General features: G+C 42.8%; 1 protein-coding gene across 3 annotated transcripts in view; it reads left to right on the top strand.

Annotated features, from left to right (window-relative positions):
• Window positions 1-26,954, top strand: part of NT5DC3 (5'-nucleotidase domain containing 3) — a 72,591-nt gene extending 45,637 nt beyond the window's left edge. For 2 of the 3 annotated variants that reach the window (XM_040407860.1, XM_040407878.1), the window contains exons 7-14: window positions 82-142; window positions 2,374-2,476; window positions 5,543-5,644; window positions 13,563-13,644; window positions 13,764-13,850; window positions 14,910-15,050; window positions 24,292-24,356; window positions 26,093-26,954. In XM_040407860.1, coding sequence (XP_040263794.1) covers window positions 82-142; window positions 2,374-2,476; window positions 5,543-5,644; window positions 13,563-13,644; window positions 13,764-13,850; window positions 14,910-15,050; window positions 24,292-24,356; window positions 26,093-26,354 — 903 coding nt within the window. In that variant the 3' untranslated portion in view covers window positions 26,355-26,954. Of the gene's footprint in view, window positions 1-81; window positions 143-2,373; window positions 2,477-5,542; window positions 5,645-13,562; window positions 13,645-13,763; window positions 13,851-14,909; window positions 15,051-23,994; window positions 24,252-24,291; window positions 24,357-26,092 lie in introns of those variants that run through there. The other variant, XM_040407869.1, reaches the window with a different exon arrangement.
• The last annotated feature ends 484 nt before the right edge of the window (window positions 26,955-27,438 follow it).

The following is a 27,438-nucleotide window of genomic DNA, read 5'->3' as shown; positions in this document are numbered from 1 at the left end:
GTAATACCAGGAGGCCAAGCAGATTGTGTATTATCAGATCTCTACTCACTTGCTCACCTTATGTAACTGTTTTGTGGACAGGACGCCATTCGGGATGTTCATGTGAAAGGGCTAATGTACCGAGCTGTGGAGGCTGACATTGGTAAGTACTGCTTAGTTCTCCTTAGACTAGGTATGTGAAAAGCTGATCTGTAGAAATGTAATGTTCTGCCTGTGGAGCAGTAGATTAGACCTCTTTATGGGTCTTATGAAATCATGGCTTTCAGCCGAGAAATAAATCATTTTACGTCGCAGCTCAGTCTTTCATGTACGCTTGTATTGTGTTATTTGTGTTTATGAGAAGCAAGACATTTCCTCCTATTTTACACCTGCTATTCACAAAGGCAGGCTACTATAAAGAGCTGAATTTTACTCCATTAACCTGGAGAACCCGGCAATAAAAAATACACCGTACTGTTTGACTGTTGGGGTAGGTCCATATAGGACAGTTCACTGTAGATTTTCTGCTGTAGTTCCACACCAAATGGTGCAAATTTTTAGTGGAATTCATAGTGCTGCAGATTTATGGGGAAAGCCATAATAAGCCAGTTATGTCTAGATTCCTTTGTGGATGTTTTCCAGAGCTTTAAAAAAAAAAAAAAAAGTCTCATCCACTTATCTGGTACTGTAAGGGCCGTGGCTTTTCCACACAAATCGGCAGCGTATTCACCTCATGTGGCCGTACCCTGGTTTGAATGTAGACGTTAGGCCTCATGCACACGGCCGTTGTTTGGGTCCGCATCGGCGGCTCGGATGCGGACCCATTCACTTCAATAGGGCCGCAAAAGATGCGGACAGCACTCCGTTTGCTGTCCGCATCCGTTTCTCCGTTCCGTGGCCCCGCAAAAAAAATAGAACATGTCCTTTTCTTGTCCGTTTTGCGGACAAGAATAGGCATTTCTAAAATGAGCCGCCCGTTCCGCAAATTGCGGAAGGCACACAGGCGGCTTCTGTTTTTTGCGGACCGCAAAAAACGGAACAGTTGTGTGCATGAGGCCTTAGACTGAGCCCTGTGATCCGGGGAAGTGCAGTGTGTGGAAGCCTGGACTTTGTAGCAATAAACTGATAAGCCCCTTTCACGCGAACAAGTTTTCCGCGCGGGTGCAAGGCGTGGCGTGAATGCATAGCACCCGCACTGAATCCTGACCTATTTATTTCAATGGGTCTGTGTACATGAACGTTTATTTTTTTCACGCATCAGTTCTGTGTTGCATGAAAAATGCAGCATGTTCTATATTCTGCGGGGTTTTTTTCACGCAGCCCTGGCCCCATAGAAGTGAATGGGGCTTCAGTGAAAAACGCATTGCATCCGGAAGCAAGTGCGGGTGCGATACGTTTTTCACTGTTGGTTGCTAAGAGATGTTGTTTGTAAACCTTTCGTTTTTTATCATGTGCGCAAAAACGCATCAAAACGCATTGCACTATAACAGAGAAAAATTGAACGCAATTGCAGACAAAACTGACTGAACTTGCTTGCAAAATGGTGCGAGTTTCACTGAACGCATCCGGACCTAATCCGTCACGCTCGTGTGAAAGAGGCCTTAGGGATCAGATTCATCCCCACTAACCCATGTGCTGTCTGGTGTGAAGGGGAGGGTGAGGGCACTGTTGTGATTATGAACGCCTTTTATGTTACGGACTTTAACATGCACCAGACCATATTGCCCACCTTATAATTAAATATTTGAACATGGTTAGTGAGCAGCTCTCCCTTTCAACAAGAAACTGTAATGTGTGAATATTATAAGGGGTACACATTTCCCCAAATAGGTCAGTTACGTTCACTGACCGCATGTAGGAGAATCTAAGGCTACTTTCACACTAGCGTTTTAGTTTTCTGGTATTGAGATCAGTCATAGGGGCTCCGTTTTATCTGCCACTATAGAAAACGGATCCGTCCCCCATTGACTTTCAATAGAGTTCATGACGGATCCGTCTTGGCTATGTTAAAGATAATACAACCGGATCTGTTCATAACGGATGCAGATGGTTGTATTATCAGTAACGGAAGCGTTTTTGCTGAACCCTGCCGGATCCAGTAATAACACTAATGTGAAAGTAGCCTAAATTATGTATACTAAGAAGGCTGGACAGCGGTGGATCACCCAATACATATTGATGAGCAGCCGTATTAATTATGTAAAAGGTGAAATTCTGAGGAATAGAATATACAGTAATTAATAAAATAAAAAATACAAATACATATGTATTTGTTTCAATAGTTATTTGGTCCAGAATTGAAAAAAGATCTGTGTGTTTGGTCTAAAATCTTTTTTGAGCCTGTAAATGTATGTGTAGATCTGTTTCATTAATATATATATTTTTTTTTTCTAGAGAGGTTTATTTGCTATGGGGAGAAAACCCAAGCTGTGTTGACAAAGTTGGCAAATAACGGCAAAAAGATGTTTCTCATAACAAACAGCCCGAGTAGCTTTGTGTAAGTGATCATTATCAATTGTGTTAAAGGGCCTCTGTCAGCAGATTTGTACCTATTACACTGGTTGACCTGTTGCATGTGCACTTGGCAGCTGAAGACATCTGTGTTGGTCCCATGTCCATATGTGCCTGCATTACTGAGAAAAATGATGTTTTAATGTATGCAAATGAGTATTTAGGAGCAACAGGGGCGTTGCTATTACTCCTAGAGGATCAGTTTTCTCTGCAACTGCCCCACCCTGTTCACTTTGTTTGAAAGGGCCAGGAGTGATGACATTTTCACTGCCTGGCCCTGTCAATCAAAGTGCAGAGAACGCAGCAGTTGCAGAGAGAGCTGAGCTCATTTGCATATATTAACCTCTTGGCAACCTACACTTTAAAGATGGCGCCTACTTGTACGTGCAGTGGCGCCATAGCCATCGGGGTTTCTGCTGTTTCAAACAGCAGAGACCTGCAGCGGATGCTTGCGATCAGCCCCTCAGATGCCGTGGTCACATTGGGCACGGCATCTGAGCAGTCCGGAAGCGGGAGCTGTGCGCTTCTGCACCCATAACAGTGTTCCCTGGCTGAGATGGGGGAAGCTGTTGTGTTACAGTAATAGCCTGAAGCCCTAAGCAGGCTTCTCTAACTATTACTAGAATATACCAATACAGGCCAGCAGGTGGCAGCACTGTATTGGTATATTGTAAATGATGGGGCACATTTATTAAGATCGGTGTTTTAGACGCCGGTCTTAATAACCCCTATACCTGGCGGTGGATCCGCCGGAGTTATGAACGCCGGCGTCTACATAACTTCCGTGGATCCACCGTCGCTTCTAAATGTAAGACAGCTTCCTAGCTGTCTGCCCCGCTCATGCCACACCCCCTTTTTTAGACCTGGCGTGAGTGGGGGGAAGTCTCAGATTGCGGAGCAAAAGACCTGTGTTCTAATTTGGACATATTTCTGTTTGATTAGTGACCCCCTTAGTGTTCTAAGGTGGCTATATAGCCATCACAGAACATAATAGACAATCTAATAATTGCCAGTTATAGTCACTCAGGGTGACTTAAAAGTAAAAAAAAGTCTTGAAAAAAAATAAAAAAAAAAATATATATAAAAGTTCAAATCACCACCACCTTTTTATGGCCAATAAAAAAGAAATACACATCATGGGTATCGCTGCATGCGAAAATGCCCATACTATTAAAAATGGCGTAACGGGAAAAAAAAAATAAAAATTGCCAGTTTGCCATTTTTTGTCACTTCACCCCCCAAAAAGAATTTTATGAAAGGTGATTAAAAAAAAGTTATGCACACTGAAAAGTACAGATCACCCCACAAAAAATTAGCTATGTACGCATAACTACAAAAAAGTTATATATTAAAACGCAATAAAAACTATGCAAGTGTGGTATCGTTGTAATCATACTGACCTGCAGAATGAAGGTAACAGGTCAATTTTACCGCATAGGGAATGCTGTAAAAAAAACATAAAATTGTGGCAGAATTTCATAATGTTTTCCAATTCCACCCCATTTAGACTGTTTTACAGCACATCATTATATCATATGCAATGTTAAGTAGTGGCATTAGAAAGTACAACTTGTCCCGCAAAAAATAAGCCCTCGAAAGGATATGTGAACTGAAAAATAAAAAGGTTATGGCTCTGGGAATGCAGGTGAAAAACGAAAATGGAAAATCTCAAGGTCCGCTAAGACTAAGGGCTCATGCACACGACCGTATGCCCTCCGAGACATACGGTCCGTGAGCTGGCCATATGTCCCGGAGCGGCATACATCGTACGCACGGGAGTGCACAGCATCATAGGTTACTATGATGCTGAGCGCATCGGGCCGCCCGCGGGGCTATTGTTCCGCACTCATAATATCATATGAGTGCGGGACAATAGTCTGGCGGGCGGCCCGATGCGCACAGCATCATAGTAACCTATGATGCTGTGCACTCCCGTGCGTACGATGTATGCCGCTCCGGGACATATGGCCCGCTCACGGACCGTATGTCTCGGAGGGCATACGGTCGTGTGCAAGAGCCCTAAGGGTTAAGATATTTTTCTCAGTAAGGCCTCTTTCACACGGGCGTTGCGGGAAAATGTGCGGGTGCGTTACGGGAACACCCGCAATTCTTCCGGGCGAGTGCAAAACATTGTAATGCGTTTTGCACTCGCGTGAGAAAAATCGTGCATGTTTGGTACCCAAACCCGAACTTCTTCACAGAAGTTCGGGCTTGGGATCGTTGTTACAGGACCTGTGGTGAGCATTCATTCCAGGACCTGTGGTGACGTCACTCCGGTCATCACCTGATCCATCACATGACCCATCACCATGGTAAAAGATCATGTGATGACCGGAGTGACGTCACCACAGGTCCTGGAATGAATGCTCACCACAGGTCCTGTTCAGCAAAGAAGGAGACAGACGAGATGCCAGCAGCGCCAGCAAGTGGATTAAGGTGAGTTAAATTATTATTATTTTTTTAACCCCTCAAGCGCTATTTTACTATGCATTCTGTATTCAGAATGCTAATTTTTTCCCTTATAACCATGTTATAAGGGAAAATAATAATGATCGGGTCTCCATCCCGATCGTCTCCTAGCAACCGTGCGTGAAAATCGCACCGCATCCGCACTTGCTTGCGGATGCTTGCGATTTTCACGCAGCCCCATTCACTTCTATGGGGCATGCGTTGCGTGAAAAACGCAGAATATAGAGCATGCTGCGATTTTCACGCAACGCACAAGTGATGCGTGAAAATCACCGCTCGTATGAACAGCCCCATAGAAATGAATGGGTCGGTATTCAGTGCGGGTGCAATGCGTTCAACTCGCGCATGGCATCCGCGCGGAATACTCGCCCGTGTGAAAGGGGCCTTATGCTGGCCCATATGAACATGGGACCAACACAGATGCCTTCTGCTCTCAACCGCACATGTAACAGGTCAGCCAGTTTTATAGGTACAAATCTGCTGACTGAGGCCCTTTAGGACTAGGAACATGGGTGACATGGTATTGTCTTCGAGTCTTGGCCATGTGTTTACAAAATTATATAATTTTGGATAATTTTTTCAGAGACAAAGGAATGAATTTCATTGTGGGGAAACATTGGAGAGATCTCTTTGATGTTGTCATTGTTCAAGCTGACAAGCCAAATTTCTTCAATGACAAAAGGAGGTAACTGTTCCTGACTTTCTTCACGTTTCACTCCATAAAGCAGCTTAATGTCTTCAGTTTTAACTTGTGTAACCATCCCCAGTGACTTTTCTTTGATGTCTTCTATATATAAACTTACATTAATTTTGTAGAAATGTAGGAGATTGGTGTAAAGAAAAACTGGCTAAGTTGTCCATAGCAACCAATCAGATTCCACCTTTCATTTCCCAAAGAAAAATGAATGGTGGAATCTGGTTGGTTGCTATGGCACTAAGCCAGTTTTCCATGAGATTTCCTTACACAGCACAAAGAGAAGGGGAGATCATGCTCCCCTGTTTCTTTTAACCACTTCCTGACCACCCATTGACTATATCATCATGGGCGGTCGGGTTTATCTCTGATTGGACGTTTCTGAACGTCCTTTTAGAGATGGCAGCTGCACGCTATCAGCAGGGCACCCCAGGGAGAAGGCAGGGACCGTTCCTGGGTGTCCCTGCCTTCTAGATTGCTGTATACACAGTGCTCAACGAGGAAGCGATCTGCCGCTTCCTGTCCCGGCCCGGTGGTCATGTGACGGGGGGTGCAGGAGCTCCCGGGTCTTCCACAGACCTTGATCAGCCCTGCACTGTACAGCGCTGTGATTTGCTGTACAGCCTCTCTGGGGGGTGTATTTCCACTGTAACTGGGGCTGCTATGTCAGCTCCAGTTACAGGAGAAATCATTAGTTAAAAAAAAATGACGTTAAATAGTGTTTTTTTAAACACCCCCCCCCCCCCCATGCATTATTTTAAAAATGTTAGAAATACAAGAAAAAAAATAAAATAGACATATTTGGTATCACCGCGTCTGCAACGACCGGCTCTATAATAATATCATATGATCTACCCCATCAGGTGAACGCCGTAAAAAAATAAATTATAAACATTGCGCCAAAACAGATTTTTTTCTTTTTAGTTAGCTCACCTCCCAAAAAACATAATGTTAATCAATCAAACATTTGTATGTACCCCAAAATGGTAGCAATAAAAATGTTACCTCATCCCACAAAAAATGAGCCCCCACACAAGACCATAGCCAGAGAATGTCTCTAAGAAAATTGCAACACAAAAACATAATTTTTTTTTCCTAAAAATGCTCTTATTACGTAAAATGTAAAAAAAATTATAAAAAAAATAGACCTATTCAGCGTCCTATATCGCGGCGTCCGTAACAATTGGCTCTTCAAAAATATCCCATGATCTACCCCATCAAGTGAACGGTGTAAAAAAACAAAAACAAACAAATAAGCTTTTATTAGTCATCTCACCTCACAAAAAACATAATCTCAATCCGAGGTCGCACTAACGCCTGTACAAGCATCTATGACGCTTGTTCAGGCCATTTTACTCCCTGGAAAACGTCTAAGGCGTACTAATACGCCTTAGACCAGGGATCAGCAACCTTCGGCACTCCAGCTGCTGTGTAACTACAACACCCAGCATGCAAACATGCTCAGCTGTTGTCTGTGAAGGTTCTCATTTATCCAGGTCATGGTATATCTGTAAAGAATAAATCAAGGCAACTGGACTTACTGTAGATTTCTTGAAAACGTTTCACTCGTTCTTCCAACGAGCTTTCTCAATTCAGCTGTTCTTCTGTGTCCCATAAAAGTGAATGGAGCACTCTGGGAGTTGTAGTTTCAGAACACCTGGAGTGCCGGAGGTTGCTGATCCCTGCCTTAGACTTTTCCCCCACATTCATCAGCACAGTGAGTGCTGTGAACGGCACGCACAGCGCCGCGATGCTGCCTGTGCCTGAAATAACCAATAACAAAGCTCCTTACAGAAAGGAGCTTTGCTATTAGTTATTGGCGTGCCAGAGCGATAGGGGCAGGGAGGGGAAGCCGGTGGGAGCTGGATGGAGGAGGGGCCGGCTCCAGGGGGTGGCTGTAGTAAAGAGAGCGGGGCGTGCTGCCCAAGGACCCTGGCAAACATGACAGGGCTGCTGGAGAGCTAAGGAGCCGCGGACTCATGTGACTGGTCCCTAGTCTGAGAGAAGAGCTGCCCCCGGGCCTGTGGCAGTGAAAAGCTTGGCCTGTCAGTCAAGTGAGTGATTCCCCCCTCCCCCAATCATGGTTCCATCCAGTCTCCCAGTTCTCTGCTTCCCCCTCCTCCTGTCACCCCACTAGTAACCCTGCTCCCCTCCTCCTCCTGTCACCCCACAGGGAAGAAGCTGAACAGACTCTGCCGACTATGATGGGATCCGTTCACTTTCCGTTCAGGAGGCTGTCTTTTTACCAGACAAAAAAGTGTTGCCTATAAGGCTTTTTTGTCTGGTCTTTCAACATATTTGGTATCATTGCGTCTGTAATAACTGGATCTATAAAAAATATCACATGATCTACCCCATCAATTGAACGGTGTAAAAAAAAAAAGTTTAAAAATGACACAAAACAGCTTTTTTTGTGACTTCACCTCCCAAAAAATTAGATAAAAAGCAACCAGAAAGCCAAATGTACCCCAAAATGGTGCCAATAAAACTACAGCTTGTTTCGCACAAAATAAGCCCTTACGCAGCTCAATCAACAAAAAATAAAAAAAAGGTATCGTTTTTAAAAACCATGTTAGAAAATCCAGATGCCGCTCCTTCCCTTCTGAGCCATGGCTTATCCCTAGATAACAGTTTACGACCACATTTGGGGTGTTACTGTATTCAGGAGAAAGTGGGTAGAAGTTTGGGCCTAAAGCACAGTTTTCTTGTAAATAAAATAAAATAATAATTAATTTTTCATTTTCACACCCAAGTATTAAAAATTCTATGAAACACCCCTTCTTGAGTGAAGTGCTCGCTACACCCCTTAAAAATTCCTGGGGTGGTGTAGTTTACAAAATGTGGTCACTTTTTGGGGGTTTTCACTGTGGGGATACCTCAGGGTCTCTTCAAATGCAACATGGTGCCCAAAGACTATTCCAGCAAAATCAGCCCTCCGAAAATCATATGGCGCTCCTTGTCTACTGCTCCCTGCCATTTGCCCAAACAGCGGTATGTGACCACATATGGGGTGTTTCTGCAAACTTCAGAATCAAGGTAATAAATATTGAGGTTTGTTTTGTTGTTAACCCTTGATGTGTTCCAGGAAAAAATTTATAAAAATGGAAAATCTGCAAACAATTTGACATTTTTTTCACATCTATTTTGCTTTAATTCCTGTGGAATACCTAAAGGGTTAGCAACATTTCTAAAACCAGTTTTAAATAGTTTGAGGGGTGTCGTTTCTAAAATGGGGTCATTTATGGGTTGATTCTGTTATGTAAACCCCACAAAGTGACTTCAGAACTGAACTGGTCCTTTAAAAAGTTGTCTTTAGAAATTTTCTTAAAAATTTCAAAAATTGCTTCTAAAATTCTAAACCTTCTAAAAAAATTAAATTACATTACTAAAATGATGCCAACATAAAGTAGACATATGGGGAATGTTAATTAATCAATATTTTATGAGGCATCACTATTAGGGATGAGCAAATCGGGATGAGCAAATGAAACATCTGAAGTCGATTCGCATAAAACTTCGTTCTAATACTGTACAGGGCAGGAGCTCCGTACAGTATTAGAATGTATTGGCTCCCATGAGCCGAAGTTATTGCTTTGCGAAGTTTGGCGAGACTTCGCGCAGTAACTTCATAAATTAATTTGGACTGTAAAAAAACATTTCCCGAACTCGGGTTCAGTTTCATCACTAATCACTATCTGTCTTAAAAGCAGAGAGATTCAAATTTAGAAAACAGTGAATTTTTTCACATTTTCGTAAACTTTTGGATTTTTTTTTATAAATAAAGGTAAAACATATTGACTCAAATTTACCATTAACATGAAGTACAATGTGTCACGAGAATGTATCTGAATGGCTTTGATAAGTAAAAGCGTTCCAAAGTTATTACCACATAAAGTGACACATGTCAGATTTGCTAAATTAGGCAGGGTCAGGAAGGGGGTAAATGGCCCAGTCTGGAAGTGGTTAAGCAAGCCTTTAGAAACAGCAGCAAGGAGGACATTATACAGCAGTACTGAACAGTGTGAATGTGAATCCAGTAGCTTTGAGACAGTAGAACACTTATTCCTACCCCCTCGCTTTTCCATTAACCTCTGTGGGCAGCTTGTAACCTGATCCCTCAGTGAGCTGAAAGTCTACCTCTGATTTAGCAGTGAATTTGAAATTCCAAATCAGTGAACCGTTTTGGATGGGGTAGAGGAGAAGGAAAGGAGTCAGTGACAATTTAAAGGGACACTACCATCAAAATGTTTTATCAAATATTAACATCGCTCCTTTATGTCAATATTCTATGTAATTTTTTTTAATTTAGTTTAGTTAGGTAGCTTTCTGGATATACTTTTTTGAAGTCATTCCATGTAATCTACTTCCTGTCCTTTCACTTCCTTCTTTATTGGACACTGCAAACAGCCTCGCTTGACTTTCTCAGGCTACTTTCACACTAGCGTTTTAGTTTTCCGGTATTGAGATCCGTCATAGGGGCTCAATACCGGAAAAAAACGCTTCCGTTTTGTCCCAGTTCATTGTCAATGGGGACAAAACTGAACAGAACGGAATGCTCCAAAATGCACTCTGTTCCGTTTAGTTGTGTTCCCATACTGGAGAGCAAACCGCAACATGTAGTTTGCTTTCAGTCCTGGGATGCGGAGCAAGACGGCATGACCCTCAGTGCAAGTCAATGAGGACGGATCCGTTTTCTCTGACACAATCTGCCACTATAGAAAACGGATCCGTCCTCCATTGACTTTCAGTGGAGTTCATGACAGATCCGTCTTGGCAATGTTAAAGATAATACAACCGGATCCGTTCATAACAAATGCAGATGGTTGTATTAACAGTAACGGAAACGTTTTTGCTGATCCCTGCCGGATCCAGTAAAAATGCTAGTGTGAAAGTAGCCTTAGACCATTCACACTGATCAAGAGGGAAGTATGATGAGTGACATAATTAGATAAGTGCAGTGTTATTCCGTGGATATCTTTTATCTAAGCTTATAAAGTCAACAATAGAGCTGTCACAATGTTACACTAATTCTACATACTATCATGCTAGTAGATAACTATCTATGTAGGAGTTTTATCTGTCTGTGCTCACTGCAATGTTTAGTATTGTTTGGGAATTTTCAATAGTATAACATTGCTGAAATTAAAAAGAGGACTTTAAACAAACCCCCCTTTTCTGAATGAAGTGTCCATTTAAGCACCTTTCAAGAGTTTCTTTTGGAGTTTTTAGTGCAGGTATCTTTCCTACTATATGAGCTAAACTTGTGGCTTAGATCATGCTGTATAGTATAGGATGGAATTGCCTAACACAACAGTTAGAAAAATTGGCATTCGATAATTTCAGTGCATCTAGGATCAGTCAACATGCAGACACCATTAATATGTGCAAGACTTGGCACAAAGATAGTTTCACAATAAGTCATACGGTGCTTCTTGCTCGGTAGCATTGATGCAGTGCTTAATGGTCGGAATAGTTTCACAGATCTTAACTGATTTCATCTTGGTCACGTGTTTTTAGATGAATAGTTAATGGTAGCCTTTGGACCTGAAACTATTTATATTGCTATTATTGTTATGCTGTGTTTATTCTGTGTAAAGAAAAGGTGAAGTTACTATAAAACTAGCATACAGAAAAAGACATTAGTACATTAATTTTTCTTTAAGCCCTTAAGTACCAAGCCTATTGTGGAGTTAAACGGCATGTGTCACCATGATGAACCCTATTAAACCATGTTGTGTTTGATAGAGGTTCGGGCGTACCACTGCAGAGAAATAATTAATTAATATGCTAATAAGATGCTTAGAGCACCGAGGGGCAAGCCTAGGCTCTCAGAGCACTGCTTCACCTCCTGTCGCTCCTTTTCACTTCCTCTTCAGCACTGATTGAGAGGGCTAGGCATCCTCACTGCTCTGATACTTAGACCCGAAATCGTGCTTGTGCGTTGGCAAGATTACAGTTGGCACATGCGCAGCTCAGATAGAGCAGGGGCATCTCAGATCACCCCATTAGCATATGAATAAAAGTTAGGATTTCTGTGCGACTGAACATTTGATTGCAGAAAGGAAAGTAGTGTTGAATTCGGCATGATCAATCCTGCCAGGTAGTATGTCTTGTTTAATAGGGTTGATCATAGTAACAGATGCTCTTTAAGGCCCATATGATTTATTTTTATTTTTCTATTAGCATCGCTGCATTAAGACAGCCATAACTTTTTTTATTTTTCTGTTCACATAGCCGACTTATGTAAGTTCCGTCTTAAAATAAGCCATTTTTCTATGATTTCAAATATTGGTCCCCTTTCCCTTTCTCTCTGTCTTGTCATCTTCCCATTGTGTAATGTTGTCAACTTAGGCTTCTTTCACACTAGCGTTCGGAGCGGATCCGTCTGATATCCGCTCCTATAATGCAGACGTTTGCATCCGTTCAGAACGGATCCGTCTGCATTATAACTTAGAAAAATTTCTAAGTTAGAAAGTAGCCTGAACGGATCCGTTCAGACTTTACATTGAAAGTCAATGGGGAACGGATCCACTTGAAGATTGAGCCATATTGTGTCATCTTCAAGCGGACCTGTCCCCATTGACTTCCATTATAACTCTGGACGGATCCGCTCGCCTCCGTACGGCCAGGCGGACACCCGAACGCTGCAAGCAGCGTTCAGGTGTCCGCTCACTGAGCGGAGCGGAGGCTGAACGCTGGCAGGCGGATGCATTCTCAGTGGATCTGCCTCCACTCAGAATGCATCAGGGCTGGACGGCTGCGTTCAGGGCCGCTCGTGAGCCCCTTCAAACGGAGCTCACGAGCGGACACCTGAACGCTAGTGTGAAAGTAGCCTTACCAGGTACTAATGTCCTGTTTTAGAGCTAGTTATACCAGCACTTTTTTTTCTTTCTTTCTTGGCTATTGATAAAGCATTTATCTATATAACTCACAGGTTATGTAATAGTTTCTTTAGATGAGCTTGCCATTTTTTTGGGGTTTTGCCCATATTGTTCACATGCAAAAACGATTAAAGTTCTCTTAAAATCTCTTTTTCAATACTTTGGTATACCAAAGCATTATGTCCTGTCAGTGTAAAACTGGCAGGCACCCAGGATTGTGTTTGTGGCCCAGGGCAAGGGGTAGGTGATGGGGACAAAGAGCCACCAACCTCGGTCTAACCACTTAAATGCAGTGGTCGCTATTGGCTACAGAATGTAGGGGGTTAAAGTAATAAGATTGGAGTTCTCTCCAATCTTGGCTGTTAGGAATCCGGGCTGCCAGTCAGTGCTGGACTTGTCATACCTGTAGGTCATGAAAGCTTAAGAGGAGTTTACACTTGAGGCTTAAAGGAAAATTCTAGAATGTTGTTATAGATGGCCTACCATCAGAATGAATTGCTGCTACAAAAACATGTGATTAAAGCCTCACACATCAGTGATTGTGAGCCAAAACCAGGAGTGAAGCATAAGACTACAGGAACACAATTGAATATGTTGAAATTCAACATGCCTTATCCTTCTCCCATTCCCCATCCACTTTTAAGGGGCCTTTGTGAAACCCTATACACATGACTTTTTAAGTAGATCACCAGCTCTAGACCTAAGGCCTCATGCACACTAATGTTATTTGAGTCCACATCCAAGTCCCATTTTTTGCAGCTCGGATGTGGTCTTCAATTGGGTGGCAAAATATGCAACATGTCCTGTTCTTGTCTGTATCACGGACACGGATAGGACTGGTCTATTGAGGGCCAGGCCTGCCGTTCTGCAAAATGCCATTATCCGTGTTTTGCAGATCCGCGATTTGCGGACTGCAAAACATGGTACAGACATGTACATGAGGCCTAAAGCCTATTGTACTACAGTAAAATTATTTTAATTCAGCAGTGATATAATTTTTTAACCTTAAATTTTATTTCTTTTTTTAGACCTTTCCGTAAGGTTACAGATCGAGGTGTTTTACTGTGGGATAAAATTCACCAACTAGAAAAAGGCAAGATTTACAAGCAGGTATGTTGTGTAGCTTTCTTTTTGAATTTCAACAGTTTTTAAGGGTTTGCAGTATATGGGCAGTGTTATTTCTTACAGTTTTACAGTTTTTTTGTTTTTTTTGCATTTGTCTTCTATAGGGCAACCTGTTTGAATTTCTGAAGCTCACCGGCTGGCGAGGATCAAAAGTGTTATACTTTGGTGATCACATATACAGTGATCTGGCAGTAAGACCTGTGTACCTTCTACCTACGATATATAAAAATAAATGCAGTTCAGCATCTTCACTGCTCTGTTTATGTAGATGCTGTAACTTGTTTCCCATACACATCGTCTCTATTAATATTACTCTTCTTTCAAAGAAGTTACAATCTTTAAATGTCTAAAAATATTTATTGGAGAATACTACATTTATATAGAACTGTAGTAGAAAAAATAATTAAAGGGAAAATTTTGAGCACATAACTGGAAGAGTTATATTAAGCACCTTTGTACATCGAGTGATTGGTAATAATCCTAGATGCTATCCAGTTTGAAGATTTTAACATATTGGACCACTAACTGATATGTAACATCGGCGTGTGCATGAGCCTTATGCGTGGTGAACTCAGCTGTTGTGTTATGCTTATATTACACTGTACCCTACACTGTATATGAGACATATTATCATTTTCAGAGACCTTTTTTGGCTGCCCGAAAAAATTGCACTAGTTAGACTCCATTCACACATCCGCAATTCTGTTCCGCATTTTTTGGAACGAAATTGCGGACCCATTCATTTCTATGGGACCGCACGATGTGCTGCCCGGATCCGGAAATGCGGACCAGCACTTCCGGGTCCGCAATTCCGTTCCCGAAAAAAAATAGAACATGTCCTATTCTTGTCCACAATTGCGGACAAGATTAGGCATTTTCTATTAAGTGCCGGCATTGTGCGGTCCGCAAAATGCGGAATGCACATTGCCTTTGTCCGTGTTTTGCGGATCCGCAAAACACACATGTATGTGTGAGTGGACCCTTAAACTGAAGCCCGATGCAGGTCCGCCACACATTCAGCCACTTTCCTAGCAATCACCTGCCGATTTATTTATTTATTTTATTTTTTTATTTTTTATCGTGCTGATTCATTACGCTCTGCTGCCGGTAAACCACTGTACAGCATGGGGACGAGCGATGGCATAAGCGGGGAACACTAGCTAGATATGTGGAGATCACATTTGTCTGTGAATGTGAAGATCCCAATTCAGGAATCTGTAAATCTAACCTTAGTTAATCTTGTTAACTAGGACCTAACATTAAAGCATGGGTGGAGAACAGGAGCCATTATTCCTGAGCTGAAATCAGAACTTACCATCATGAACAACTCTGAGTATATTCAGACTATGGCCTGGCTTCAGGGTTTAACTGGTTTACTTGAACGAATGCAGGTATGTAGAAAATACAATGGTGGTACATTTTATTTTCTGTAAAACTGACTATATATTAACCCTGCAAAGGTAACATGCATTCTAATGTTTTGCTAGCTATTTCCAAAGTCATTAAGGTGTACCTCCAGTGATCTACATAAAACTTCTTTGTGTACTTTCACACTAGCGTTATTCTTTTCCAGCATTCAGTTCCGTCCTAGGGGCTCAATACCGGAAAAGAACTGATCAGTTTTATCCTAATGCATTCTGAAAGGAGAGTAATCCGTTCAGGATGCATCAGGATGTCTTCAGCTCAGTCTTTTTGACTTTTGAGGACGGAGATAATACCGCAGTATGCTGCGGTTTTATCTCCATCCAAAATTCCGGAACACTTGGGGGAATGCCGGATCCAGCATTTTTCCCATTGAAATGCATTAATACAGGATCCGGCCCCGAGTGTTCCGGCAAAACGGATCAGTTTTTGCTGTTCATGCTCAGACTGCAAAAAATTAGAAAAAATAAATAAAATGCAGGATCCGTTTTTCCGGATGACACCGGAGAGACGGATCCGGCATTTCATTGCATTTGCCAGACGGATCAGAATCCTGATCCATATGACAAATGCCATCAGTTTGCATACGTTTTGATGGATCCGGCAGGCAGTTCCCGATGACTGAACTGCCTGCCTGAATCCTCTGCCGCAAGTGTGAAAGTACCCTTAGAACATATGCGTTAGTGCAGGCATGGCCAACCTGTGGCTCTCCAGCTGTTGTAAAACTACAACTCCCACCATGCCCTGCTGTAGGTTGATAGCTATAGGCAGTCTGGGCATGCTGGGAGTTGTAGTTTTGCAACAGCTGGAGAGCCTCAGGTTGGCCATCCCTGCTTTAGTGTATACAGTCAGGTCCATAAATATTGGGACAGTGACACAATTGTAACATTTTTGGCTCTATACACAACCACAATGGATTTGAAATGAAACGAACAAGATGTGCTTTAACTGCAGACTGTCAGCTTTAATTTGAGGGTATTTACATCCAAATCAGGTGAACGGTGTAGGAATTACATCAGTTTGCATATGTGCCTCCTACTTGTTAAGGGACCAAAAGTAATGGGACAATTGACTTCTCAGCTGTTCCATGGTCAGGTGTGTGTTATTCCCTCATTATCCCAATTACAATGAGCAGATAAAAGGTCCAGAGTTTATTTCCAGTCTGCTATTTGGATTTGGAATCTGTTGCTGTCAACTCTCAAGATGAGATCCAAAGAGCTGTCACTATCAGTGAAGCAAGCCATCATTAGGCTGAAAAAACACAACAAACCCATCAGAGATATAGCAAAAACATTAGGTGTGGCCAAAACAACTGTTTGGAACATTCTTTTTTTTAAATCAGATAGTTCTTTATTATTTTTTTTCAATCTTTTTAACATCATTATGCCATGCTTGTAGACATAGAGTATATCCATTGTCAGATACATACAATAAATTTAGTACAAAACATATGAATACATAGTCAGGTGATATATCCAAGCATATAATCTTACAGTATAAACACCCATAAAGGGGTCAATAAAACCTCCCATTAACAAGTAACCCCCCCCCCCCTCCCCTATCCCTACAAGAGCAGGACACAGTCATGGTAATCCCATCAATATTCCTTCTGTAATATTTAGAAATGCCAACCGTGAATAGCGCAAGGCCATCCACTATTAGCAAGTTCCAATCACTTCATCTCCTCCCCTGGGGTGTCGGCACCATAAACCTCATTAGCAATCCATCACGCAATTTTGCCCTCCACTTACATGCATACACATAGAACATCTCCAACAAGCATCCATACCCACTTTAAACCATACCCTAACTCCTTTTTGGCTGACCTGCAATCACTTTTGGCATACACATAGCTCATGCAATAACTACTGTGATCTTTTCTCCATTTTTATTTCCAATCCATACTTATCCTCCATACTCAGTATATTCACCTAGCACACAATAAACCTCTTGTGAGCGCCAACCAGGGACTACAGCATCCAGAATTATCAATCCAACCTCCCCATATCGCCTCAAATTTGGACAGATTATTCCTTTTTTGGTATACTCACCTTTCCAGGCGAATCACCATATTTAATCTATTAACGTATTCCGAGATATCTGGAGGTACTGATTGTATCCATTTTGCCGCTGACGTTTTCCTTGCCTGGCATAGCATTCTCCCTATTCCAGTGGCTATAACAGATTGTATATTATCCTCCAGTATTATGCCCAATAGGCACAGCTTAGGGTCTAGGGTAAAATTGGCACTATATACCTTGTTTACTAGGTGTATTACAGCCTTCCAATATGATGTCAATAAAGGGCATGCCCATAGCATATGGAGTAGATCTGCCTCAACACTTCCACATTTCGGACAAACCGGGCTGTCATTACAGCCTATTTTATATAAAAACACCGGGGTCTTGTAAACACTATGGATTAAAGAGGACCTTTCACTAGAATAGAAAATCTAAACTAAGTATACAGACATGGAGAGCGGCGCCCAGGGATCTCCCTGCACATACTATTATCCCTGGCGCCGCTCCGTTCTCCCGGTTTAGCCTCCGGTATCTTCATGTGTTCGGCTCCACCCAGTGGAGCCTGCCGGCGTCTTTCTCCCAGGCTGTAGCGCTGGCCAATCGCAGCGCTCAGCTCATAGCCTGAGAGAAAAAAAAACTCTCAGGCTATGAGCTGAGCGCTGCGATTGGCCAGCACTACAGCCCAAAGATATTCCCACTCGACGCTGTCAAAAGCCTTGGCAGCGTCAAGTGAGACCACTGCAGCTCCACTATCCTGTCCATCTCTTCCTTCCAGCTGAAGATTCAAGAATAACTGCCTAAGATTCAAGGCCGTAGATTTTCCAGGCATGAATCCAGATTGGTCATCATGGATAATAGTTTGAATAACCCTAATTAAGCTATTGGCCAAGACTTTAGCAAGAAGTTTTACATCCACTGTCAGGAGAGAGATGGGCCTATAGGAATCTACGAGTGAGGGGTCTTTTGCCTGATTTGGGTATGACTACTACAATCGCTTCTCTCATGGAGCAAGGGAACCTACCCTCTCGATAGGCATCTTTAAAAACAGTTAGAAGCTGCGGAAGTAACAGTTCCCCATGTTTCTTATAGAATTCCCCAGGAAGGCCATCCCCACCCGGCGCCTTTTCATTGGGGATGGACTTCAGCGCCACTTCTAGTTCCTCCAAAGCTATATCTTCATCAAGGAGCAACCTATTCTCTTCAGATAAAACTGGAATACTTATCCCTTCCAAATAGTTGGATCTATCAGATGCATTGGTGACCAGTCTGGACTTATATACTTCCCCGAAATGAGCATAAAACTCCCCCAGAACATTCTCATCACCTGTTACTAGTTGTCCTCCAGTCCCTCTAATTGAGGCTGTACAGGACGGACCAGCTTGTGCTTTAGTCACAGTAGCCAATAAATGACCCGCACTTTCCCCTTCAGCAAAATATCTCTGAGCCACAAAAAGACGCTTATCCTCCGCCCTAGTTTGTATATGTTCTTTCAAGAGCTTTTGGGCTTCCTTCCAATGTGCCTCATTAGTCGATGTGGGCTGTTCTACAAATTTAGCTTCTAAATGCGTAACTCTATCTGAAAGCTCCCTATCCAGAACTCGGCTCTTAGATTTTTTTATACTAATATGTTTAATATATAATCCCCTAACATATACGCCTTTAAGGCGTCCCAAACCATTGCCACCGGTGCAGAACCTACATTAATAGCTAGATAGTCAGCAATGGCGCCAGAGATATTGTTTCCTGTATCCACTAACGATAGCCAAAATGGGTTCAAACGCCAGATAGGCCAAGCTGTACGTAATTGCCTCCCCATTTCCAGCGTAATCAATAGTGGAGAATGGTCCGATATACTACGAGGCAAATATGAGACCTCTTTTGTTAGTGTTACTAAGGCTGAGGATCCAATTGCTAAATCTATTCTGGATAAGGAGTTGTGCGAAGATGAGTAACATGAATATTGACGCCGACCAGGATGTATGGTTCTCCAAATGTCACATAAATCTACTTCCGATAGCAGTCTTGCTAGAGAAGTAGGGGTATTAGTGTGATTTCCTAATCCAGTTTGAAATTTATCCAGAGAGCCATCAATATACATGTTAAAATCTCCCACAATTAATATAGGGACTGACGGGAACTTAGACGTGAATGTAATAATCATCTTCATAATTTCAGCCGAATATGGAGGGGGAATATATACTGCCACCAAAATAATCCTGAATTATCAATATATGATTCCTGGGCGACAAACAGAATGGATATATGTACTAAAATACTGACACCTCTGGCATGCGTGGAGTATGTAGAGTGAAATTCACAACCCATCCACGCTTAATGGATCAGATGCGTCTTATCAGGGGTTAAATGGGTCTCGGATAGGCATATAATAGCAGGCTGTATATCTTTCAGGGAATGGAAAATAGCCGACCGTTTAGATGCCTGCGACATCCCTCTAACATTCAATGCGAGAATTTTAACAGAAGCCATCATGGTGTCTCATATGCATATATAGAAGCCAGTGCCGACAACCCCAGAGGAACCTCCCATTAATAATAGGATGAGAAATATATCCTGCCCCATTAACCCCACCCTCCCAACATTCCCTTAACCATCTTGAACATATTGCGTATTATGAACCAGGTAAACAGGGGTACACAAAAAATACACAGAGTGAACCTAACCGTTATGAGCTAACGAAATAAGCACAGGTGACTAATCAATTGCGCAGTTAGCATAGGCGCTACAACCTGGATGTGCAAATGGGTTAGTCCACCTAGCCCCCCCCCATGACGACCGATACAGTGTTAAAAGTACAAAGTTAAAGGTCAATTTATGAACACCCCCCCCCCCCTCTTAAGATAACAGACAATAATCCCAGAGAACTATAGCATATAGTATAGGTTAATAACCTAAGAACAATTATATATCTAGAACAGTTCCAACAAAAATGTCACCATTTCTTCATGTGTTGTTGCCACGCCGATCATTTTCATGGGTATCCAGCCATTGACATGCCTCAGTAGGATCTTCAAAAATATGCGTGGATCCATTCGCCACCACCCGAAGCTTAGCCGGGTACAACATGGAGTTTGGCCATTGCAGTAATCTCAACCGCTTTTTGATCTCCAAAAATCTCGCTCTCCGTTTCTGTATTTCGGTAGAAAAGTCCGGGAACATCAGAACTCGGTTACCGCCGATTTGTATGTCAGGGCTGTTCCTGGCTGCTCTAAGTATGGCGTCCTGGTCCCTGTAGTGCAAAACTTTGATCAGGAGAGGTCTCGGAGGCGCCCCAGGTGGCGGAGGACGAAATGGCACCCGATGCGCTCTTTCTATTGCAAAGAGCGGGGATAACTTTTCTTTCCCAATAGTGTCCACCAGCCATTTTTCCTTAAATGAAACAGGGTCTGAACCCTTAGTGCGTTCCGGAATTCCAATAAATAGCACATTATTCCGTCTCAGACGGTTTTCCAAATCGTCCGATTTTGATATGAGCAGAGAAACATTATGTATGACACGTTGCAAGTTTCTCTTAACAGGTGGTAGATGGTCTTCCATTTCACTCATGCGACCTTCCAGCTCTCCAATTCGCTCTTTAAACTGCTGCATAACTTGTCTTATCAATAATACCTCTTCTTTGAGGCTTCCCACATTAGTGTTTAGGGACGTGAGGGCTGTACTACATTGCGCCACCATCTTATATACATCTACTATGGTGGGTTCGGATATGGGTGCCGTCTCTGGCAGTAACTCTGGACCCACGTTCTGCTGTATATCATAGGCACATGAGGCCACTTCCGAGGACTCCGCTCCCCTTAGCTCACTGGACTGACCAGCATCAGGCACTGGAGCACTGGTTGCAGCTGCTGAGGTACGGGCAAACTTCCCCAGCTTCGCCGCCACATCAGAAAGTTTTGCAGTATGCGCGGCGCCATTTTGTTTGTTCAGCGTTTCCATGCCGCTGTCTTTACCCTCCTTCTCCTTCGATTTCTGACGGGTCATGATGCGTCCGGATTAGTGCCCGACTTCTAGGGAGGCTTCTGGGCAGTATCGATCCTCAATAAGGTCAGGTAGGAGACAGGCAGACGATAAATTACAGGAGTATATCCAGGAGCTCTGCGCCATGCGTCACTCTACATAGCCGGTCAGGCCACGCCCCCCCTGTTTGGAACATTCTTAACAAGAAGGAACGCACTGGTGAGCTCAGCAACACCCGAAGACCACGGAAAACAACTCTGGTGGATGAACGAAGAATTCTTTCCCTGGTGAAGAAAACACCCTTCACAACAGTTGGCCAGATTAAGAACACACTCCAGGAGGTAGGTGTATGTGTGTCAAAGTCAATAATCAAGAGAAGACTTCACCAGAGTGAATACAGAGGGTTCACCACAAGATGTAAACCATTGGTGAGCCTCAAAAACAGAAAGGCCAGATTAGAGTTTGCCAAACAATATCTAAAAAAGCCTTCACAGTTCTGGAACAACATCCTATGGACAGATGAGACCAAGATCAACTTGTACCATTGTGATGGGAAGAAAAGAGTATGGAAAAGGAAAGGAACTGCTCATGATCCTAAGCATACCACCTCATCAGTGAAGCATGGTGGTGGTAGTGTCATGGCGTGGGCATGTATGGCTGCCAATGGAACTGGTTCTCTTGTATTTATTAATGATGTGACTGCTGACAAAAGCAGCAGGATGAATTCTGAAGTGTTTCGGGAAATATTATCTGCTCCTATTCAGCCAAATGCTTAGGAACTCATTAGACGGCACTTCACAGTTCAGATTGACAAGAACCCAAAGCATACTGCAAAAGCAACCAAAGAGTTTTTTAAGGGAAAGAAGTGGAATGTTATGCAATGGCCAAGTCAATCACCTGACCTGAATCCGATTGAGCATGCATTTCACTTGCTAAAGACAAAACTGAAGGGAAAATGCCCCAAGAACAAGCAGGAACTGAAGACCGTTGCAGTAGAGGCCTGGCAGAGCATCACCAGGGATGAAACCCAACGTCTGGTGATGTCTATGCGTTCCAGACTTCAGGCTGCAATTGACTCCAAAGGATTTGCAACAAAGTATTAAAAAGTGAAAGTTTGATTTATGATTATTATTCTGTCCCATTACTTTTAGTCCCTTAACAATTGGGAGGCACATATGCAAACTGTTGTAATTCCTACACCGTTCACCTGATTTGGATGTAAATACCCTCAAATTAAAGCTGCCAGTCTGCAGTTAAAGCATATCCACAATATCCATTGTGGTGGTGTATAGAGCCAAAAATGATAGAATTGTGTCGATGTCCCAATATTTATGGACCTGACTGTATATTGACTTTCAGTAGGGGGTAGTGTATGAGGAGACCTAAAGAGGACCCGTAACTTCATCTCTCATGTCTGTTTTGGAAACTACTTGAGATATGCCATTCCTTTATTCTTCTTTGTAGAAGTTTAGGAATGAATTACTAGCAGTATGTAATGAAGGTCCAGAAGGGTTTTACCAGTTTGTGATGTGTCCCGGAACAGTCTGACACATCTCCAACTGGAAACGCTCAGATGGACCTTAATTCATTCATAACTTCTTGCAGCAATAATAAAGGAATGCCATATCGCAGAGTCATAAGAATAGATTCCCCAGAATTGTTACAAGAGGGCTGCAAGTAGTTGCTAAAACAAATAATCAGGAGAATTTACAGTTTTATATTACTGTGGACCTTTACTTCCTCCTAGCTGAGAGAGAGATGGATCAAATTATGCTTGGGGTAGTTGTGTCATGCATTCGGGTTGTCTTGGTTCCTGTTTAACATTAACTAGGGGTGTTAAATTTTTTGTGTTTCAAAGTAAATGTTCTACAGAATGAGAATTTACAATAGTGGTTGTACAGGGTTTTCTATTATTGTTACAGGGAGTAGAAAATAATTTACTACTTTTTCATCCCCTGGACCAGTACCAGAAAGTGCTTTATTTTACCTGTTGTGGTTCTCCTGAAGAAGTTACTTAAAGGGGTTGTCCGGACTTTTAATCTTGATGACCTATCCTCAGGGGTCCAGCACCTCCACCGATCAGCTGTATGAGGAAACACAGTGCACACGTGTCGTCTCCCACCTCTCTTCCTGTTCGCTGGTACTTAGACAGCAGCGGTGAGCAGGAAGAGAGATGGGAGACGGCTCGTGCGCACTGCGCAGGCCATCTCCTCATATAGTTGATTGGCGAGGGTGTCGGCTGTCGGACCTCCTCCGATCTGATATTGATGACCTATCCTGAGCCCGGACAACCCCTTTAACTTGTTGCCAGATCTTTCCAGACAGATAACAGCTGGTTTCTGGGGTCTTATCAGGTAGACTTCATGTTATAAGCTTATCAGGAGGCACTTCTAACAAAATAGGAATTGTCTAAAGCAGACAGCCCCATTAGGGATTGCACAGCACTCAAATGCTGTGTTCAGGGTTTCTATATGGCAGGGAACTGATTGTTTTCTGTCACAGTACAGGATCTGAATGTCGGTGTGTTGCAGCCCGATCGTGCGGATGGCACTACGTACAGGAGCATGCAGTGCCATCAGGGCTTCAGGCACAGAGATCATGCATCAATTGACTTCTGACACAGTGTCCATTGCAGTAGCCAGTTTATTTTTGTGGAGCAAGTGAAAAATTTAGTTAATTGAGTGCCAAAAGCCAATGAGGCACAGTTTTGGTATTTGTATGTATACATCGTTGCCCTACTTTACCTAACAAGGTCTCACATGTAAAGGAGTTTTTTGACCCCCAAGACAAAATTTAAGGACTGGAATATGTTTAAAATAAAGAAAGAAACCTACTCACCTGTTAACCACTGCTCTGTTCCAGCACTGAGGGTCTTGTCACCACAACTTCTCATCCGTTGTCACGTGCATCATTGCAGACAATTACTGACCTCAATGGTGGCGTGCCACTCAGGAACATGTCAACGCTAAGACCAGTGAATGACTGCAGTGGTGTATGTGACAATGGACGCGACCTCACACTTCCAGTCCACAGGGACCAAAAGAAGCAGGGATGGTACCCTAAATAAATGCTGGAAAGTTGTAAGCAGTGAGTAGGTTTCTCTTGTTTTATTTCATTCCAGCCCTGAATTTTGGCTGGGGGAAGAAGGGGGTCAGATGACCACTTTAAAGAAACATTTGTATTTTCCAGTGTTAAATGTTTGTTTCTTAAATAGATTTACAGAGATGCCGAGTCACAAATGGTCTTACGTGATTGGATAAGTGAAAGGCAAGAGATGAGGTAATTTTATTTTTCAGGTGATCAGACCCAACTTTCCTCTCCAGCCACTCTGATATGGTAAAGATGACATGGAACTTATACCTGATAGTTATTAATTGCTGTTAATTTTTTATATAGTAGGATTGTCTTAAAGGGTTTCTGTCACCCTGCAAAACTCTTTTTTTTTTTTTTTGGATAGTTAGATTGCTCATAGTGCGATATAGCAGAATATAATGCTCTTACTTACTTTCATGCGGCCGATTCTTTATAAAACTAACTTTTATAATATGTAAATGAGGGCTCTACCAGCAAGTAGGGCGTCTACTTGCTGGTAGCTGCTGCAGAAATCCGCCCCCTCGCCGTGTTGATTGACAGGGCCAGCCGTGATCTCCTCCTCCGGCCGGCCCTGTCAGTAATTCAAAAATCGCGCACCTCGCGTCATTCGGCGCAGGCGCTTTGAGATGAGGAGGCTCGTATCCTCAGCACTCCCTCAGTGCGCCTGCGCCGATGACATCACCGAAAGAGAAGACGTCATCGGCGCAGGCGCACTGAGGGAGTGCTGAGGATACGAGCCTCCTCATCTCAAAGCGCCTGCGCCGAATGACGCGAGGCGCGCGATTTTTGAATTACTGACAGGGCCGGCCGGAGGAGGAGATCACGGCTGGCCCTGTCAATCAACACGGCGAGGGGGCGGATTTCTGCAGCAGCTACCAGCAAGTAGACGCCCTACTTGCTGGTAGAGCCCTCATTTACATATTATAAAAGTTCGTTTTATAAAGAATCGGCCGCATGAAAGTAAGTAAGAGCATTATATTCTGCTATATCGCACTATGAGCAATCTAACTATCCCAAAAAAAAAAAATGAGTTTTGCAGGGTGACAGAAACCCTTTAAGCATAATTAAATCTTGGTCATACCTAGGGTGCAATATTTGGTATAAAAGCTAGAGGCTACAGAGGGGACGTCATGTATCTAGACAAGGAATTCCTCTGCTGGTTTTCCCGCCTGGAGCATCCTAATTGGGTCCAGATGCATACTGTGAGGATATATATGTCGCTCTTTGCTAAACCACTTGGTCCCATTTCTATTGGCTCATTTGTATTTTGAAGTTGTAAGGGTGACACCCAGGGCTTGGCTAATAAAGAGAAGTCTTCTGCTGTTTGGAGTTGGAAGAGGTGGAGGATTACTCAAATACCAGCCTGAGTCATGTCTTCTCATTCTTTTACCCCTAGACTCAATTTTAAGATTTGAAGACAACATGGTTAGATCCTCTGTTTAGGGATCATAAAAAAATTCGACCATGACATTGGAAATGTTTGTGCACTGATTGGAGCAGTAATAAAGCCTGGATGGACACAAGCCTCTACATTGGGGATCTGTATTGTATAGTCTCCCCCACAAAATGTAACACTTTACAAGGAGGACAAATAAACGCATGTTACTGTTTCCTAAAATACCTGCTGTTCAACACAGGTTTACTTCTATTCTTATAGGGGGAAATGTATTAAAACTGGTGTAAAGGTAAACAAGCTTAGTTGCACATAGCAACCAATCAGATTCCACCTTTCATTTTTCAGAGCTCCTTTGGAAAATTAAAGGTGAAATCTGCTTGGGTGCTATGGGCAACTAAGCCAGTTTTCCGTTACACCAGTTTGGATAAGTGTGTTCATCACCATGTCTTTTATCTTTCTGCACACAGGTGTATGTTGAAACTGTGTTATAAATGCTACTGACTAATAATTGTTCTCTCCACCTTAGGGACATGGCAAGAAATATCTTTAACCCTCGTTTCGGTAGTATATTCCGGACTCACCATAATCCAACCTATTTCTTGAGACGCCTCTCTCGATTTGCTGATATTTACATGGAATCCTTAAGCTGCTTACTGAACTATGACCTGCATCATACCTTTTATCCAAAGAGAACGCCACTACAGCACGAAGTCCCTATTTATTCTGAGCAGCAGTACCCCGGTACCTTCGGCATCCCATTCTTACAGGAGAGTGCTCAGCTGAAGTGATTCCCATTCGCTTAGTCTCCTGCCATGCAGCGTTATGGCTGAAATTGGATGATGGATTGAATGTAGCTTTTCTAAGTCATGTTATGTGGCTGACTGTTCGTAACACTCGATTTTACCAGCTTTATTGGAGTGCGTAGTGCCACAAGTATTTAGAACACAATATGAATGCTGACTGCAGCATTGTTTTTAGGTTGTTTTTTAGAGCCGTTACTGGTTCATCTGAGAGTGTTTCCATTTTGTGTTCTCTTCATGACGCAGCTATTTTTACAATGATAGAGTTCAAGTAGTTTGGAAATGCATTTTATTAAGATGTTTTATGATGGTTGACTTTGTATTAAAAGACTATGCTCTGCAAAGTACAGCAGTAAAAATCAGTACCCTATGTAGCCCTAAGCTGGCTTGCCCTAATAGCAATCTGAAATGAGCTGGCAGATCACTGGAGTAAGGCCAAGAAACTTGCAGCGTGTGTCAGTGTGAGGTCCTGTTCTCACCTCCACTTCTCTGACAGGATTGCTATTTATATTGCTGTGGGACCCTAAGGCCTCTTTCACACGGGCGTCCCGGATTTGCTCCGGATGCGTCGCGTGTGCATTGCGGGAAAATCGCACGAGTAGGCACGCAATTGCAGTCAGTTTTGACAGCGATTGCGTTCTGATGTTCAGTTTTTTCTGCCCGAAAAACTGAATGTGGTATCCAGACCTGAACCCAGACTTCTTCACTGAAGTTCGGGTTTGGGTTAGGTGTTCTATTAATTTTATTATTTTCCCTTATAACATGGTTATAAAGGAAAATAATAGCATTCTTAATACAGAATGCTTACTAAAATGTGCCTTGAGGGGTTAAATTTTTAATTTTTTTTAATTAACACACCTCATCCACTTGTTCGCGCAGCCGGGATCATCTTCTTTCTTCTTCTTTCAGGACCTGCAAAAGGACCTTTGATGTAATCGCGCTCACCAGCGCAGGTCCTTCATTCAGCAGGACCTGCGCTGACGTCACCAAAGGTCCTTTTGCAGGTTCTGAAAGAAGAAGAAAGACGAGGCTGGCTGCGCGAACAAGAGGTTATTTTTTAACCCCTCAAGGC

Source organism: Bufo bufo, chromosome 1 (assembly GCF_905171765.1).
Source record: "Bufo bufo chromosome 1, aBufBuf1.1, whole genome shotgun sequence".
NCBI classification, from domain to species: domain Eukaryota; kingdom Metazoa; phylum Chordata; class Amphibia; order Anura; family Bufonidae; genus Bufo; species Bufo bufo.
The sequence above is the reverse complement of the archived record's forward strand: the minus strand, read 5'-3'. Positions and strand labels throughout refer to the sequence as shown.